Raw genomic sequence first — 16773 nt, forward strand, 5'->3', positions numbered from 1 at the left:
CTGTGCCTCTTTCCCTCTCTCGATGGCTGCCTTTTTTCTTGGAGGTGTTTCTTTGTTCTTTTTTTTTTTTCAGTATTCTCAGAAGCAAAATAGTTCTTTGAAAGTGCAAGTTTGAACCATTTCATTAAGGATTTCAGTGGTCAAATGCATGCAGCAACTCAATAGGAAAGAACCTTAGTGACAGAAAAAATAAACTCCAGTATTTTTATTTAAAAAATTATCAGTGTAATAGAAAGGTATGTGGACAATTTAAGAGACAACCCCCCTGCCCCTCAAAGCCAATTGCAACAACAAACCCCCTTTCACATAAGGTAGGAAAACCAGAGCTCCTTCCTCTGACTAGCAAGTACTAGGAATTACATATTTTAAAGCAAAGACACGTGAATAACATCTATGGCCCACATCTGTGACAGAAGCTAGCCTATGTGATGGCTTGTGTTCAGCTCTGTCATCCCAGGGTGATCACTGGGAGGAAATCCTATCTGAGGCACAGATATTCTTTTCCCTAAAATAATATCTTCTGTGCTGGTTTGGTTATATATCCTCAGTTTACTCGGATTTTTTTTTCTGTTAACATACCTCACAGCAAAAGATCGTGTGTTCCTGATTGTTACAGAAAGGAAATATTTCCTGGTATGTTAGGGAGACAAGACAATGAAAAATGCGTTATTTTGAAGTTCCAGAAAAATTATAACAGAATTTTTCTGCAATTCTAAAATCCTGATTTTTTTTTTTTTTGAACTCTGAACAAGTTGCAGAGCCAGTGATTTAGCTGAATGGGATGGATAATAATACATTTGTATTAGCTTCATGTAATTGACAAAAGTGCATATATTGACAATATAGATTGAAAAAGTATATATTATTTTTTATTGTAATGAAGCTAACTTTGGGGGGTATTTTTTGACAAGTTTTAGTAGTTTCATATTGCAAATAGGCTTAAGCAAGAAACTAGTTTAAAACTTGTATTTATTCCTGTTTCATTTCTTTCTGGGGAAAATAAACATTTGTTTAATATTAGCTCAGACAACTGAGACTGTTACAGATGCAGAAATTTAGTAACAGCATTGAGGATCTTTGATCGATCCTGGTCAGCAGCAAAATATTTACTTAAAAATGCCACAGGTATGCACACTCCCACCCAAGCTCCTATGTTCATCTATATAGAATTTTGGTGGGATGCATAGAAATGAGGTTTTGCCCTCATTCTAAGGGTTTTTTTGTTGATGCTGCTGTTTGTTGTTCTTGATCTTAAATGCTGGTGTAGTATCTTAATGACCCATCATGAACTGTTGTATTTATGGCTGTCCCCCTATATTAAAAAAAGGAAAAGGTTTTGAAACCTAGTGAATTCATGTATGTGTTTTTTTCAGGTTTATTCTCATAAAATAACCATACTGGGGGGCAGGGGAACTCCCTGCCACCTCACTTCAGGAATCTTAACTTGTGATTTATTGCATAGCATTTGAAAGAGAGAGTAAGAGAGAAGCTGCCTGACTCTTGAATAGGTGCTTTGAGTCAATTCTTGAAGATTTTCCTTTCTCCCTGGTCTCTGAAGATAATGGTCTGTACTATATGGTCAAAGTGGACAGCACTGGTGCCTAATTCTGTTACATGGGAGAGAATTTCATGAAAAACTATTCTTTCTTTTTGTAAATACCAAAATATTCATAGAAAAGTAACTGTTTATAGGATTTTCTTCTATCCATACAGCTGGAGAATTGGACATGGCATGATGCTGAGACTTCAGATTCTTACTTCTCATCTCAGTCCCACATCTGCAAATGTAGGACAGGATCAGTGGGTTAATATGCTTTCCCAGGAGCTTATGTACTTTTGTATATCATTATAGTAATTTTCAAACTCAGAACTCACCTATGTGCAGTGTTGCTAGAGATCTGTTGACCTTACAGCTCAGCTAACAGGCTGCACTGTGAAATGCCCTTTCATAGGTGGCTCTTTTTTGGTACTTCTGAAAAGGTGAACTCCTGTTTGGCCTGAAGCTAATGGTCACTCTTGAGAACAACAACCTGCTTTTCACCCTGGAGAGACTTACTAAAAAGTTCTAGGATGGAGACTGCTCATTTGCCCAGGTTATGTATGGTATTTGCATCAAGATACTGAGCCTTTTCCAGTAGCCTGTCATTTCAGGTTAAGAATTTTTAATGGATTTCACTGAGGCCTTCAGTACACCCTGATATGCATACCTGTACTGTAGCAGTACAAAATTATGGAACGGAATTAGTGAGCTGTTAGTGGACACTGATTACAGGAAAAAATAGGGATTGAAAAATAGTAACAAAAAAAGACCTTGAAGTGCAAGGTGCTGGTAGAAACTTGTAATACTGTTGAGTGAAGGGATGCATTCACAATGAGAACAAATTGCTTCTCTCAATGATAATTGCATTTATGTAGCATTTATTAAACAATCCAAGGAAGGGAGGTAAGGTTCTCTTGCCCTTCAGATAATACTTCCAGTCTTGCTCAAACTAGAACTCACTGTAAGCTTTGGTTAAGCTACTTGGCCCAGGAGCTCACGGTCCACACAGAAGCAGGTAGCTTGGGCAAAATGCATCTGACATCAGTGTTATTCATAAAGCACATTTTTATTGGCTACACTGTAGCTCAAGGCTGGAGAGGACTGGCAGCATCAGGGAATGTCCTGAAGGTCTGCAGAAGCCACTGAGTTTGATAATGTGCTCGAGATCGTTGACTTTATGTGGCTAAAGCAATGCCTAAATGGTTTATTTTCCTGGAGGGATTAAGCTGCTGAATGGTGCAGCTGTAGCCAGCCTGGTGGCTGGGAAAGGAGCTGCAAACGTGTCGCTGGGCTGTGAGTCGCTCCGTCTCTGGGAGGCTTGCTTTCCAGGGGAGGAAGCGAGAGAAAAAGCAATGGCCTGGCCGCTTCGCCTCTCCTCCTGCTATCGGAAATAATGCTGTTCGGTGGTAGGAGGCGGAGGGCAGGGAGAAGGAGCCTTTTGTTTCTTCTCCCCAGTTCTTCTGGAGGCAGAACAGCTCAGAGGAATGGGAGAGGTTCCCTCCAGGCAGATCCCCTATGCCTGCCACCCCCCTGGGCCTCAGGCAGTTGCTTCTGTCTCAAAAATTAATCTAGGATTCTTCACAGACTGAAAAAAGAAAAGGAAGGTAATCCTCTCCACTGTGGTAACGTGCTATTTTGTCTATAGCAACAGAAGGATTTCCTTGCGTAAACCTGTATTCAATGAGAGTTCAAACAAACTTACATTTCTGTCTTTTATTTCACCTTACCAATAAGCATTGCAACAGCTGTACATTTTAAACAAAGTACTCTCCGTGCTAGCGCTTAGTGTGTTGTTGTTGCTTCTGCTGTCATTATTTTACTGTTACTGAGAAGAATCTCTTGTCTTACATTTAATTGTTTTTGTAGTCATGCTTTGCCTCTTTTTCCTGCCATTTAAGGTAGCAAGAGAGCGATCCAGAATAGTTACACAGCTGGTTTCACACTAATAAGTTAAATCTGTTACAAAAAGACGCCACATAATTTCCTATTTTTTTTTAATTGTATTTCAGATACCTCTTATATCTACAAATAAAAAGAGACATTTTCCATGGCCGTCTGCTGTGTTCTTTTTCGGATGCTGCCTACCTGGGTGCCTGTATTGTTCAAGGTAAGTACAAGCAGCAGGCTTTTTTAAATACTTAACTCATAGGTGTGTTCATCATAAAGAGAAACTCAAAACTGTTGTGGGAATATAGCTAGCAGGATGTACTTTTTTTTTTTTGTAGTTGTAGTTTCCCTGCATTGACATCACTGTAAAAATGTTCTATGTGATTCAGCCCTTTAGCCAACTAAAACCAAACTGTAACTTAAAAAAAAAAAAATAAAAAATGGGTTGTCTTAGTATTTAAGTGAAAAAGTATGGCATCAATGTTTGATATCTGTTCTAAACAAAGCAAAGTTCTGTTCTGAATCATGAAGGTAAATGTAGCCTATTCCATTTGAACTAAGCAGGGAAAAGTGTCGTTCAGTGCCCTTTCTTAGGTAAAGAAGAACTGTGTGATAATGGAATCTATGGCAAAAACAGTAGACTTAATTCAAGGAGAAAGGCCTTTTTCCCCCCCTTCCTATTTTTTATTCTCCCTCTCTCCCTCCCTGTCATTTCCTTAGCGCCAAATTCAGGTATGTCTTGGGTGGCACACAGAGAACCAGTTAGCTAGATAGCTGAGTAGAGAGATGTTGTATATGTAGAAATCCCCTTCATTCTGCCTTAAAATGAATCAAGGACTTACTGCATTATAAGGTAGTGTATCCAAACCATGATTGAGTCTAGACCTTATTAAAGGAGGCTTATTTCGAAAATTAAGACACCAAATGCCATGTTTGGGTAACTAAGTGATGCATCCTTTAGAAGAGGAATCAAATACTGTGGGCCACCTTAAATAATATTACAGCCTGTGCTTCTCTGCCAGAACAGAAATAAACCAGTCCATATTGGTGAGGATAAATTGGTGTAAAAAGCAGTAGAATCTGGAGTGCGTTGTTTTAGTTCTGCCTGGTACCAGAATGACACATATTCAAAGGGGGAACATTACCTATGCCTCTCTTACAGAGCACGTTTCTGCCACAGAAAATAGTTTAGGACTGCTAATTACTGCTACATTTAATCAACCATGAACTTCACTTGACACTCATTGATGCAGTGGCAGTTACAAATTTTGTCCTTTCAGTTAACTGTCAATTCTTCAGCATAGCATTTCTTGAGAGATGCTGTATTTTTTCCAATCATGGAAGTGTCTTGAATTACACTGTATTAACTGACTTTTTTTCCTTGTTAAATAATGTTGCAATTGCATTTTTCTGTTTTGTTTTGTATTTTGGATCTGTTTAGCTGAGCTTGGTGATTATGATCCTGATGAACACCCAGAGAATTACATCAGCGACTTTAAGATTTTTCCCAAGCAGTCACAAAAACTCGAGAAGAAAATAGCTGAAATGCATAAAAATGAATTCAGGTAATTTAGAATGCTCTTTGGTAAAGAGACAGTGAAGAAATACTTTTATCTGTTTCCAGATAGTGTATGTTAATTTAGGAGGGTTTGTTCCTTGGATTATAATAGATATTCTACTGATATACTGTCTAATATGCCCTATTTGAAAATGCGGTTTCAGCGTAGTGGGTTTTCTTTTCCTGTTAGCCTTCGTTAATCAATATGCAGGCCTGGTGAGCTGTTCCTACTAGCATCATGAGTGCGGTTTTGTTTGACGAGTAGAAGAGTAACTTTCATTTAGCCATCACATGTCTTTGACTGTGAAATTTCTCTTTGTAGTGCAATTATAAAATTCTTGATAGCTATTGACCTGACTGAAACTGTAATTAAGTTATTTTATCTGTAGGTTGTTAACATAGTGGTGAATTGCACAGAAATGTATTTAAATAACTTCTTTGAAAGACTAAGGAGGTGAGATTCAGAACTCTGCATGCTCTTTTTGTGTCCTAAACTTTTAACAGTGTGACAAAGGGGAATCAAAAAAGATAGATTAATCAGTCTTTTGGTTTCAAAGTTGAATGTGTCCCTAAGCATAGCCTTTCAGCAGAGAAGTAGCAGTGTGTTGTGCAACTGTACCCTCTTCTGGATTGTCAGCGAATGACACACACAGCAGTCAGTCGTGACGGTGACTTGCGTGATGCCCTAGTCACTTTGTATGTCCTCAGATAGTCCTCGGAAAACTTGGAGAGGCGTAGGATGTGCAGAAAATCAAATGAAAGGAAACGATTAATTACATAAAGTAGACAAGTAACTTTTATTCGGAGATTACAAGGCCCTTTGCCCTTGCTTAAAACCCTGTGTTTTGTTTTCATGTTGCAATATATGTAAATGGTTTGCTTAAGTGTATGAATACTATTTATACAAAAGTTAGATTGGGAGACACCAAATTGCAGGCGAGGAATGAAAAATTCCGTTTTAGAGGTGTTAAAGCTTAAATCATTTTTTTCCAGAAGCCTATCAAATATTTTGTTCAACCAAAATGCAGCATTCATGACAGTAAGCTTGCCAGTATTAATGTCTTCTCTTTTTTCCTTCCTGAAACCTATATGCTTTGCTTATATTTCATGCAGCAAAACAATGTTTTAAATGGCATAGCGGTGTCTATTATTTTTAGAGCAGTCCAAGCTGCATTGTACATAGACCCACAGAAACCCATAGCCTTTTAAAAAAGAAAGCAGAATTTCTCTTACTTTCAGTATTGTTCTATACAGTGACTGCAGATTTCCAAAAGATAAATTCAACTTTTAAAACCCAAGATCTTTCATCAGTTAAGCCAAGGCACAATTGAAAATATTTTGATCAATTCAGTCTTTCAAGGAACAGGCTAGTCCTTTATTTAAAGTTAGGAGAAGAGAAGGAAGGGTGGTTAGCAAAGCTGGTGTTCTTTGTGTTTCATAGCCCTGGGAGAGATGTATTTGTCTGTGTTGTTTCTTAACTTTGTGCGTTAATTCTGCCCATCCATTGTGACTTTAATCTGCTAGTTCCTCTTTTATGAATAACCAGACACATTTTTTAGCTCATTCTTAACCCCCCTTTGTGTCCTAAGAAATGTGATGCTTCTGATCCTGCAACAGTAAATGTTACAAGCCTTCGCTCAGGTCCCTCTGGGATTCTCCTAGTCATGGACTCCTCCCTTCAAGGGCTGCTCGGCATGTGAGGATGTCCTCTGAATTTCTTCTGTAGTCTTGATGGGGGATGCTCATTATTGCCTTTTGGAAATCAGGTGTATCAACCCAGCTTCTTTTGCCTGTGGATCTGCTGATTCCTGCAAAGAACTCCAGGAGGTGTTTGAGGCATAACTGCACACTTACATGTGTATGTTCCATAATCCCTTTCTATTCTAGATTTTACTGATTCGTATGTTATGGATGTTAGGCCCAGTGGCTTATGCTCTTTGCAGCCCTCAGGGGCTATTTTCTTTCTTTTCTGTTTTCTTTCACTTACGTCAGCATCTGGTGTGCCTTACCTATCTGTCTGGTTTCAGAGCTGTCTGTAGCTACTATCTGGAAATTTTCCACTGCAGCTCTGTCTTGCCAAAATTGATTGTTCCATTGCATTTTTTACATCAGACATTCACTAGTCACATAGAAATGTTGCCCTTTTCTGGATATTTAATTCCATGGATCGCTATTCTAGGAGTACAAATTAATAAAAGATATCTGTCATAGAAGTATCTATATATAGAGAGGTCTAGTGCTAGATGATTGGATTTCTGTATCTAGCTGGAAATAATCCTTCATATGAATTTATATCAAATTGTATGCCCTTTAACAGAACATTTGCTACTCTGAAAAAATTCCCTGGCTTTTGAAAGATACCTGTCAGCTAGAGCTTCCTGATTCCAGATACCTGAAAATACATAGATTTCCAAAGAGAAGATCCACCTAAATCCCTATCAAGGGAATTTATATTTGTAGGATTCATGGGGCTTTTTTGTCTTTTTTTGTTGTTTTTTTTTTTTTTTTTTAAAGGACTCAGTGGTTGAAAATAAAGAGATTTTTTTTGTGTCCCGCTTGAAAACTAATGATCTGTTTTTACTTATTTCTAATATGAAATATTGTGCTATGTATTTTATATGAAAGTATTATGTAAACAGTCATGAATTTATCTGAAAGCACTATGCAAACATTAACTTTGCCCAGTAAATTATAGAGTTATATGACCTGTTCAAATGCCTGTTTCCCATGCTGACCTCGTATGGAAGTTATTTAGTATTGCTTGGGATGGCAGCTGTGGATGCAGGCTCAGGGCGGTTAAGTGCTACTGAATTGGCTGTCATCTCCATTGTCTGTATCAAATATTCCAGCTTTTGTAGAAGTCATATATGGGAGAACATCTTTTGGGAGAAGAAAAAGTTTCCTCTAAGGGCATGAAATCACTGCCATGTTCTGCTATTAACTATCTCAAAAGCAATGTAAACTTTTAAGCTAAAGGGTAGTGTTTTCTTGAAAACCAGAGTAGCAAATTAATGCTTGTTTTTGATCCAAGCAAAGTGAAAGGTGGTGTTTAAATTTGATTGGAAAGGCATATCATATTTTTATCCTTTGCTGCATCGTCCATACTGCAACTGCTTGGTGGGGGTTTAAGCACTTTTAACTTTCCTCTGCTGCTTTGTTTTACTGTATTCCCTTCACCACACTATCAGTTACCATGGGTGCTCAGACTCAGGTGCCAGGAGGAGTACAGGATTTCCCAGTCTCTGCTGATCGGGCTCTTCAGCTCTCGTGCAGGCATAGAGCTGTCAGGGGAGCGACTGGCAAGTATAACAATATGTTACCATTAGAGTACATTCTGGGAGGCTGTCCTAGAAGATTTGGCAAGGACTGCTGGAAAATGCTTCTCTTTGTGGGTGTTAATATCATTTAGCCAAGATTAAAGGGACTTCTTGCATTCTGTTGAATACATGAAAAAGTGCTAAAACTAAATTCCCGTTTAGCAAGTCCAGAATAAGGTGGGTCTTGTATTTCATTTAGAATCTTCCTGCAATTAAAATTACATGTTATCTGCTTTTATGCATTTAATGCTGGCAGCACACTCATCTACACTTTATATTTAGCTTCTTGTACTACCCTAATCACATTGATATCTAATGTCCTTGTACACATGAAAGGAATCTGATCAGAAGGACGTATGGCATGCTTTAAAACTTGCAAGTCATGTTACGGGAGACAGAGGCTGCTTTGCTGGGGACCGAGGATCTGTTGAGGTTTACATGGAGGGGAAGGGGGAGTTTGGAAAAGAGCAGGACTTGGCCTACAGCAAGGATAGCTGACTTCTAGGCCTAAGGAGCCAAAGTCTTTGTAGTTTTCAGCTATACAAAGCATACCAAAGACTTTGGAGAGCAGAGGAGGATGGTGATGTGTACAGGGAGTTCATAGGCAGATAATGGTGGCTGCTGCTCTGGGTCCCACCTACATTACAGCCCTGGGTGGCATTGAATGTCCACTTCATTTCAGCCTTGATAGGCCCTGCTGGTTCCTTTACGGTTTCCCAGTGTTGGCATTTAGGTTTATCCATCAGGCTGTATGTTGGCACATGTCACTGCGACTTCAAAATTATCTAATTCTCTCTAATTTAGAAGACTGGTATTAAAATGACGTTGTGTTAGCTGTAATAAATGAACAATTTGTTTTTAATCTGCTGTATTTTCCTGGTGTATTCTTTCACTCCGTACATTCTTGTCAGTTGTAATTTGACTGTATTAGAAAGATGGCTGGAATTTATATTTATTGGAAGTTTGAAATAACAGGTTCTCCCAGTCACCTTGTCCTTTCCCTGAAAAATGATGTATGTGTTGCTTTCCTCAAAGCTTTGTTCTTTTGAACTATTTCTTTTCTTACAGAAGTGTGCTTAAAACCAATTAAAATTAAGGAACTATACTTGTAACTATGGATGCACTTACTAGAAAATTGTAAGAGCGAGATAATTTTTGTTGGGATTGGCATTTGCGTGGCACAGAGAGTATTTCCAGAAGCTTTAAGGTGAGGAACAGCTTTACCTGAGCATATTTTAATGGAAGATGCAGTTGTAGCAGTAACGTAGAGAGAGGAACTTCACAGACAAAACAGGTGTTTTCCCTCCTCTTTTCCTGAAAGTTTATCTGATAAAATGAAAAATTGAAAAGATCAATATATGTGATATTTCTTTTAATGGGAATTCCAAGAAATATTCAGTAGAAAGGATAATCTGCTTGAATTGGAGAAGGTAGCGGCTTTTGTTGTAACTGATAATTTTTTAGCTTTAGGGAAGATTTATTCTGTGTGTGTGTGTGTGTGTGCATGTACCTTCCCCATTTCCCCACCCTGGGAAGAGCGGTCGTAATCATGAACCCCAAATGTGGTTGTTTTCTTTACCAAGCTAGTTGTTGCCTGTCTCATGGTGAGGTTTGGGTTCACACTCTGCATATTTAGCGTACTGCTGAATTCAAATGGCAGTGTGAATTTCCACAATATAGGGATTTCCCTCCTCACCTCTTCTTTATTTGGGAGGAGGCTTTACAAGCTAGGTCTATCTGGACCAGAAAGATGAATCTACTGTGGTATTGAAAACACATAGCTCAGTAGAGGTCTCTGTATCATGGGAATAGACTATAAATTAATAACAGGTAAATTAAAACGGCATCTGTTTTGTAAATATATTCTGTCTGTTGAATAGACTTAGAGCTGTCTGTGTCACTGATCAATTAATGAAGTAAAGGTGAAATACAAATACCTAAACACAGACTTCAGAGATACCATCTCAGCCTCATCTCTTAAGGCACACAAGTAATTTAAAACGTTCTGGTAGAAGGAGTTATATAAGTGGGACATATCATTACAATATGCAGGTTTTTCTCATCCTAGGATTCTATCTGAGGGAAGAAACAATTATGCAGTACAAGTTAAAATTTATATTTGTCTTCTGCAGTTTTCTATGTTCCAGAAACATTTCAGCAATTCAGCTACCTGCCGGGTGATAAGGGTCTGTTTTCATATGCAAACCCATTTAAAGGCTTTTAACTCCTTTAATGTTGGTGGCCCTGGCAATTCGCAGAGGAGCAGTGCTGCTGCCTGGGCAACGTACAAAGCCTGGCCTCACTGTTCTGACAAACTGACCCACATCCTACAATGCAATTCCACTTAACGGTGTCTTAATGTTGAAATTATCACACCATCATGCTATTGTCTCCAGTACAACTGAAATGGGGAATTCTAGGAGATTTATATTTCAATACTACATAGACCTCCTTAGCACCTTCATTGTGATCAAGAACAGTAGTGGACAGGATGTACTTAAAACCAACTCCGCTGCCTCATGTCCTGAGCTCAAATGAAAAGTAAACTATGCAAGACCTTTAGCACTATAATTGTATAGCAGTTGGTGTCTCAGCCACCTCTGAAAAGATTTAAAGAAACAACAGCAAAACCTCAGCTATGTGGTAAGCAGTTCCGTGATCAGTATATAGTGTAGCTAAACATGTTGATTCTTTCTGAAGAATTCTGGATATTTTTTTTTTTTTTAGGTTAAAAGGAAACGCAGGTAACCCTGTACAAGATCTGGGATATAACAAGGAGAATGTTTCATAGATGGAGGTACTTCCTGAATAGTCACTGTGGTCTCTCCTGAGACTGCAGTGAAGCATGTCCACAGTAGCAAGGCAGAGCAAAGGGTGCCTTTGGTGGCATCTCTTTGATGGAGGCTGAGCCTGTGTTGTTTAAAGCTTTATGGCTGGCACTGGTTTGTGTGGAGGTGAATATGCAATGTTTCTAGAGGCCAGATCATTATGTACATACTTTCTCTTTGAATTAATTAAATTGAAATGCCCTACAGACCATAAATATCCAGAAATTAATCATACATGGGGCACACTCAAATACAGTATTGCTATTGTATTCTGCAGCAAGTAACTTTGTTTAACATAGAGATGAGGCACAAAGGTGGACATTAATTTTCCCTTTTATTAATATTATTAGTATGCTAATGGTATCTCACAGCCCATTATCACTCAGTAAGAGAGTTAGAAAAGATAGATGGAGTGACTTTACTAAGGTCATTCAGAAATCAAGAGACCAAAAATAACATTGAAAATACTTTCTTTGCTGTTATTGTTGTATAGTCTTCTCTGTTTGTTAAAAGAAATCAGTCCTCAATCTTTTGCAATCTCATCCTTGACTTTCACTAAGCTTCACTGCTTCTGTATGGAACAGATACACACCTCAAAGGAAAAGTATGAAGGGGAGAAAATTTTAGAGTGAATTCGTGTGAGCAGCCAACAAAAGGAGATCATTGCTGTGGCACACCCTGGAAGTATTCCCTGTTGAGCTTCCTGGCCTTTGAAGTGCTTCAGAGTTGGGGGCCCTGTGGGGAATAAGCAGAGCTTGTACATCCGCTAGCGTGTACTTCTTATGAGCCTAAAGGAAAAAACAGACTGTGTTGCAGACCTCTCAGTCTTCTATTAAAGACTTGGTTTCATTAAAATTTTATTAGAAACTTTTGCAATGATTGATTCCTAGGTTGAATCATTAATCCATAGCTAATGACTATGGAGCTTTAATTTCACAAGTATTCCACATTTTATTATCTGTATAGTATACAGAAACTTTTCCTTGTAATGGTTTTTTACTGGTCCTGTTCAAAACTTTTGGCATGCTGCAGCTGGGTGCTATAGTGGCTGCAACATATGGAAAGGGAATACATCTTCCACTGCATGCTGGATACTTACTGAAAAATTTGGGAAGTCATGTAAGATCATGTGTAAATCTTAAAGGCTTTTTAACAAAGACAGAGGCATAGCTAATGTTAAATCAGTGATGGATAAAAAAATACTGGCTTTGCTGATTGGATTTGCTGTAGTTACATTTTTATTTACTAAGGGAAATTCCATTACTAAGTTACAGATAAAAAGCATGTTATCAAGGCTTGAATATTAATCTTTTGATAAGGGATGAATGAGGATTTTTAAATTTTATATTGCCCTTCACTCTTCTGCTTTGTGTTGTTTTTTTAAGGCTTTGCTCAGTAGCCATTTGATTAGCCTGTAATATGATAAGTTCAAACTTGTCCATGTCTTCTGCTTTTTTTCCAAGTACCACAGCTTGTTCCACTTGATGTATGCAAAGATAGCATGGGTTTAGAGGATATAAGGGGGGAGAGCATATTAATTCTTTTTTAATGTGCCTCTTTAATTATAATTGCAATTTAATTTTTTTTACTTTTGGAAATGTCAAACCCCCTAAATTACATTGTTCCAAATTGTTTGTCACTTTTTGGTCCTTTCAAACCAGAAGACCGACTGCTTTCCTTTGGATCAGTAAAGGGAGGTGGGAAAAAAAGATGCATTTTATGATCTTATTTTTCTGTAAGGTCCAATTTCCAATATGAAATCAAACTGTCTTACTTGTTTGGCTTTTCACTATGTAACATAAGTGTTCTAAGTAATTTAGGTCAATTTAGTTGATTTCTTCTGTCCTGGGCAGGTGGTTGGTACATGAAACAAACTTACTGTTTTTTTAAGGTTCTTTTATGGTCTTTCAGTTATGATTACACTTAAAGCTTGTGATTTATTAGTATTGAAAAGGGAGAAAACCAGTTTAGTAAAGCTGCCAGAAAGTTGGTTGGGCAAAATAAATACTGTTTTGTTTGATGCTTTCATGCTTTTTTCCCCTTAAATATTTAGCTGTGTAAATGCACTTTTGTAATATTTAGTGTTCCATTTGATATAAGAACTTCTCCATTCGAAACTGGTGAGAAAGAGACCAAGAATGCAAGGAGAAAGAAGGGCACTTGTTCTCTATCTTATGTGTTTTTTAATGTTTAAAAGCTAAACATGAACAAAAATGTGATCTGAAATAAAGTGTAGTATCAAAGAGGACCAAAAGACATAGGGAAGAGGCTGAAGGAGTATCATGGGATTGACTGGGAGACGGTAAGCAGTGAAGTACAAATGAGCATGAATTAAAACTTTCTAAGAGAAGATGTTATTGACACATTGCCACAGGACATCAGGTTGGTAGGTTCAAAATAGGATTTGACATCCACAAGCATGCTAGACATTGTCTTAATTGTTTAACTGAACTTTGGGCCAAACACTGGATCTTACATGTCAAAGCTTGTTGGTTTCCAGCTACTGAGGGGTAACAGACTTAAAGGGAAATTATTCTACAGCAGTGCACAGAACAATTTTTAAATGCCAGTTCATGAGTGCCATTGGTCATGGTGTGACACTGGACCTCAAAAATGCATGGGTAAGATAAAGTATGACTATTGATGTGTTCCTTGAAGTTTGATATGGCATATTTTGGGGATAATTTGCATGAGAAGGATTTATGAGGTATGACTTTCTAAAGGTCCTAAGCACAGCCTGTTGTCACAAATGCATATTGTCTAATAGGGTCATGCACTCTAGTCATTCAAATATGTAAATAAAGTAATACTTGGAACAGTTCACTGATAAGCAGGCATTGCAAATCTGTGTTAGAGCTTGTTGTAATGGCAAGAGTTAGAAGAGCAAAATTCAAATAATAAAACTTACTCTAGAACTCAAGTCTTGCATGCCATGTTTCAGGCTTGAGTGTATATTCATGGTTCATTATAGACACCCTAAAAATAGGGGCATATAATGGAAATGCTGACAGATTCTGAACCATCATGATGGTAACAGGCACTGCTATAATTAGGAGTACATCTGAGCAGACCAGTGTAATATGATTGCTGTGTTTATGCCCTGCACTGGAAGGAATGTCAGTTAATCTGCACGATCCTTTTATATGAGCTGGAGATCAAGAGTCTGTGGAAAAAAGATGCTGAGGTTTACTTCATATTCAGGCTGATGTGTGTGTATATCAAAAGACACCAAATACTTGCAGGATATCAGATAACTCTGGTTAACTGCACAACATATGTTCTCTCAGGAGCGGGACAAAACCATCAGGATTTACCTGAAAACATCAGGCACTGTACAATTCAGCAGGAGAAAACATGTGAAAAGTTTTCTAACTTTATCTCATAAACAGAACATAGTTGAAATAGTTTGTATTTCAGTAAGAACCTTTCTTTCCTCCTTTTTTATGCGTTTAAACTCTTCAGTCAAAAAGTCTTTTTCTCCTGTTTTCTTTTTGCTGTCGAACTGCTGTTTCTTTGTATTTTCAGAGGTCAGAGCCCAGCTGTTGCTGAATTTAACTTGCTCCTGAAAGCATATTCTTTGGAAACTTATGGTGTTGATCCTCATCCTTGCAAGGTAGCGGTTCTTTTTACTAGCATTTAATAAAGCATTATTTTTACTGACACTTAGTAAAAAGCTATTAATTGAATTGATTTAACTCTGTTTTTTATCCAGGCACAAATAGGGAGTAATTTATAAAAGAACTTGCCCTGGAACTATGTTATTATGTTTAAGCCTTGGAAGAACATTGACTGGTTGACATTTCTGCATCAGTCAAAGGAAAGGTCTCCCCAGAGGAAGCAGAACATCATAGGAGAATGTAGTAGAGTGTCATGACAAAAGCTTTGATTATACTTCATAATTTCTTTGCATTTAATGCAAAGGTTTCTCTAAATACTCCAGGTGTGAAATATTTTGTGTTTGACAAGATTTTCAGGATTCAGCATTATTCTGTCCAGAAGATGCAGCAAAGTGTTAGTCCTTGGCTGATTATTTTTTCAAACACTATGAATATATGGAAATCTTAGGAAGCACAGCAAACCAAATGTACGAAGGGGAGAACTGGGTATGCATTTGCATATTCTCCCATTTCACTGTTTTGTGGTTTCTCTAAGAAGGTGATTTTAGTTACTAGTTCTGATTATCCCTTACACCTGCATTTATAATTACTTGGGTTTTATCTGCATAAACTACAGGGTTTATTTTTAGTGTTACTTGCTTTAACTCTTGTTTTAACTGCTGCTTTTGCTCTGGCTTGTATACCATGCCATTTGGCGGAACAGCACGGCTGTCTGGTTAGCTGTTCTGGTGGTGAATGCCCTTAAAACAGTCAGCTCTAATAAAGCTGCACTGGATTTTGCTGGGAATGATGCTTCTCTGTGAAATACAGGGTCTGGTTCAGAGCTCAGTGAAGTCAGTGACTTAGTAAACTTTAGTTCAAAAATATAGTGCAGATTTTCAGGTGTCATCCCAGAGACTTATGTTGGCACTTAGAACAGGGTCAAAACTGGCTCAGAATTTCCTCTTTACCTGTGCAGCAGGGCTTGTAGTGTGAATGCAGTCAGGGGTTCACAGCCCATGCGTAAGCAAAATTTTTCAGTCTTCTGGAAGTGAACTGCAAAGCAAAGTGCTTCCTTGGCTTCTTATGATGTGCTCCCTTACAGTGCTGTGGCTGCTACTACAGAAGCATCACTGTTTCTATTCCCCTTTATTTGACTGGTGGAACATAAGTCACAATAAAGTTGACTGACTTTAGCAAGGTGAGGGTCTGGAACTTGGGATGGACAGGAAACCTAATTAATGGAAAACTCACCTGAATCCTTGGCGAAAAACTATGAGCTGGAACTTTTATTGTGGAATTACAAATTAAAAATAGTCTTTTCTGTTTGAAAGACAAGTATCATGGTATGTTCTGGTTTGTAGTCAAGAGTACTTGCTTACTGTAGTAATTCTGTCTGTCAGCAGTACTTCCACCACGACATCTCACAGAGGAACAACGTTATTGTGAAATCTTAAAAAATATTAGTGTTGAAGTAGATGTGAATGCCTGATTTGTAGTTAGTCTGCTGGTTAAGAATGAGACATACACAGAAGTTGTGTTTTCAACATTAGTAAGTATACCTAAGGATTCCCTGTTGTCATCAGCTACAGGTAGATGGAAACAAAACATAAGATGCTGTTACTCATTTAAATGCCTAGAAATAAATGAGACCTGTATGGCCAACAGTAGTCTTTGTTTTTTGAAGCGTACAATTTGAATGAAAAATTTATTTCAAAAGGAAAAAAATTAGGGGTAGTCTATAGTGGAGTAACAATTTATTCTAACCATAAGAAATACATCACTGGATGAGGGGAAAATTCTATTTCTTTTTTCTCTTTCAAGGACTCAACGGGGATGACTACATTTTTAGGATTCACAGCTGCAGGATTTGTAGTTTTCCAGGGGAATAAAAGAATTCATTTGTTAAAATGGTAAGCATGTGAAGTAAGAGTAGATTAATATGCAGGAGTCTTTCCTCCTGTGTCTTTCCTTCTTCCTACTGTCTTCACCTGCATTTCTTGTATTTAAGATGAACCACATGAATATACCTTCTCTTGCCCCATCA

At 37.9% G+C, this 16773-nt stretch overlaps 1 protein-coding gene across 1 annotated transcript in view; it reads left to right on the forward strand.

The window, feature by feature from the left end:
* The window catches only part of FRMD3 (FERM domain containing 3), a 138468-nt gene that overhangs the window by 94330 nt on the left and 27365 nt on the right, over positions 1-16773 (forward strand). The window contains exons 5-8 of the mRNA XM_040580567.1: positions 3550-3647; positions 4869-4992; positions 14656-14743; positions 16551-16639. Coding sequence (XP_040436501.1) covers positions 3550-3647; positions 4869-4992; positions 14656-14743; positions 16551-16639 — 399 coding nt within the window. The remainder of the gene's footprint in view (positions 1-3549; positions 3648-4868; positions 4993-14655; positions 14744-16550; positions 16640-16773) is intronic.

The sequence above is a fragment of the Falco naumanni genome, chromosome Z, assembly GCF_017639655.2.
Source record: "Falco naumanni isolate bFalNau1 chromosome Z, bFalNau1.pat, whole genome shotgun sequence".
In the NCBI taxonomy this organism is placed as follows: domain Eukaryota; kingdom Metazoa; phylum Chordata; class Aves; order Falconiformes; family Falconidae; genus Falco; species Falco naumanni.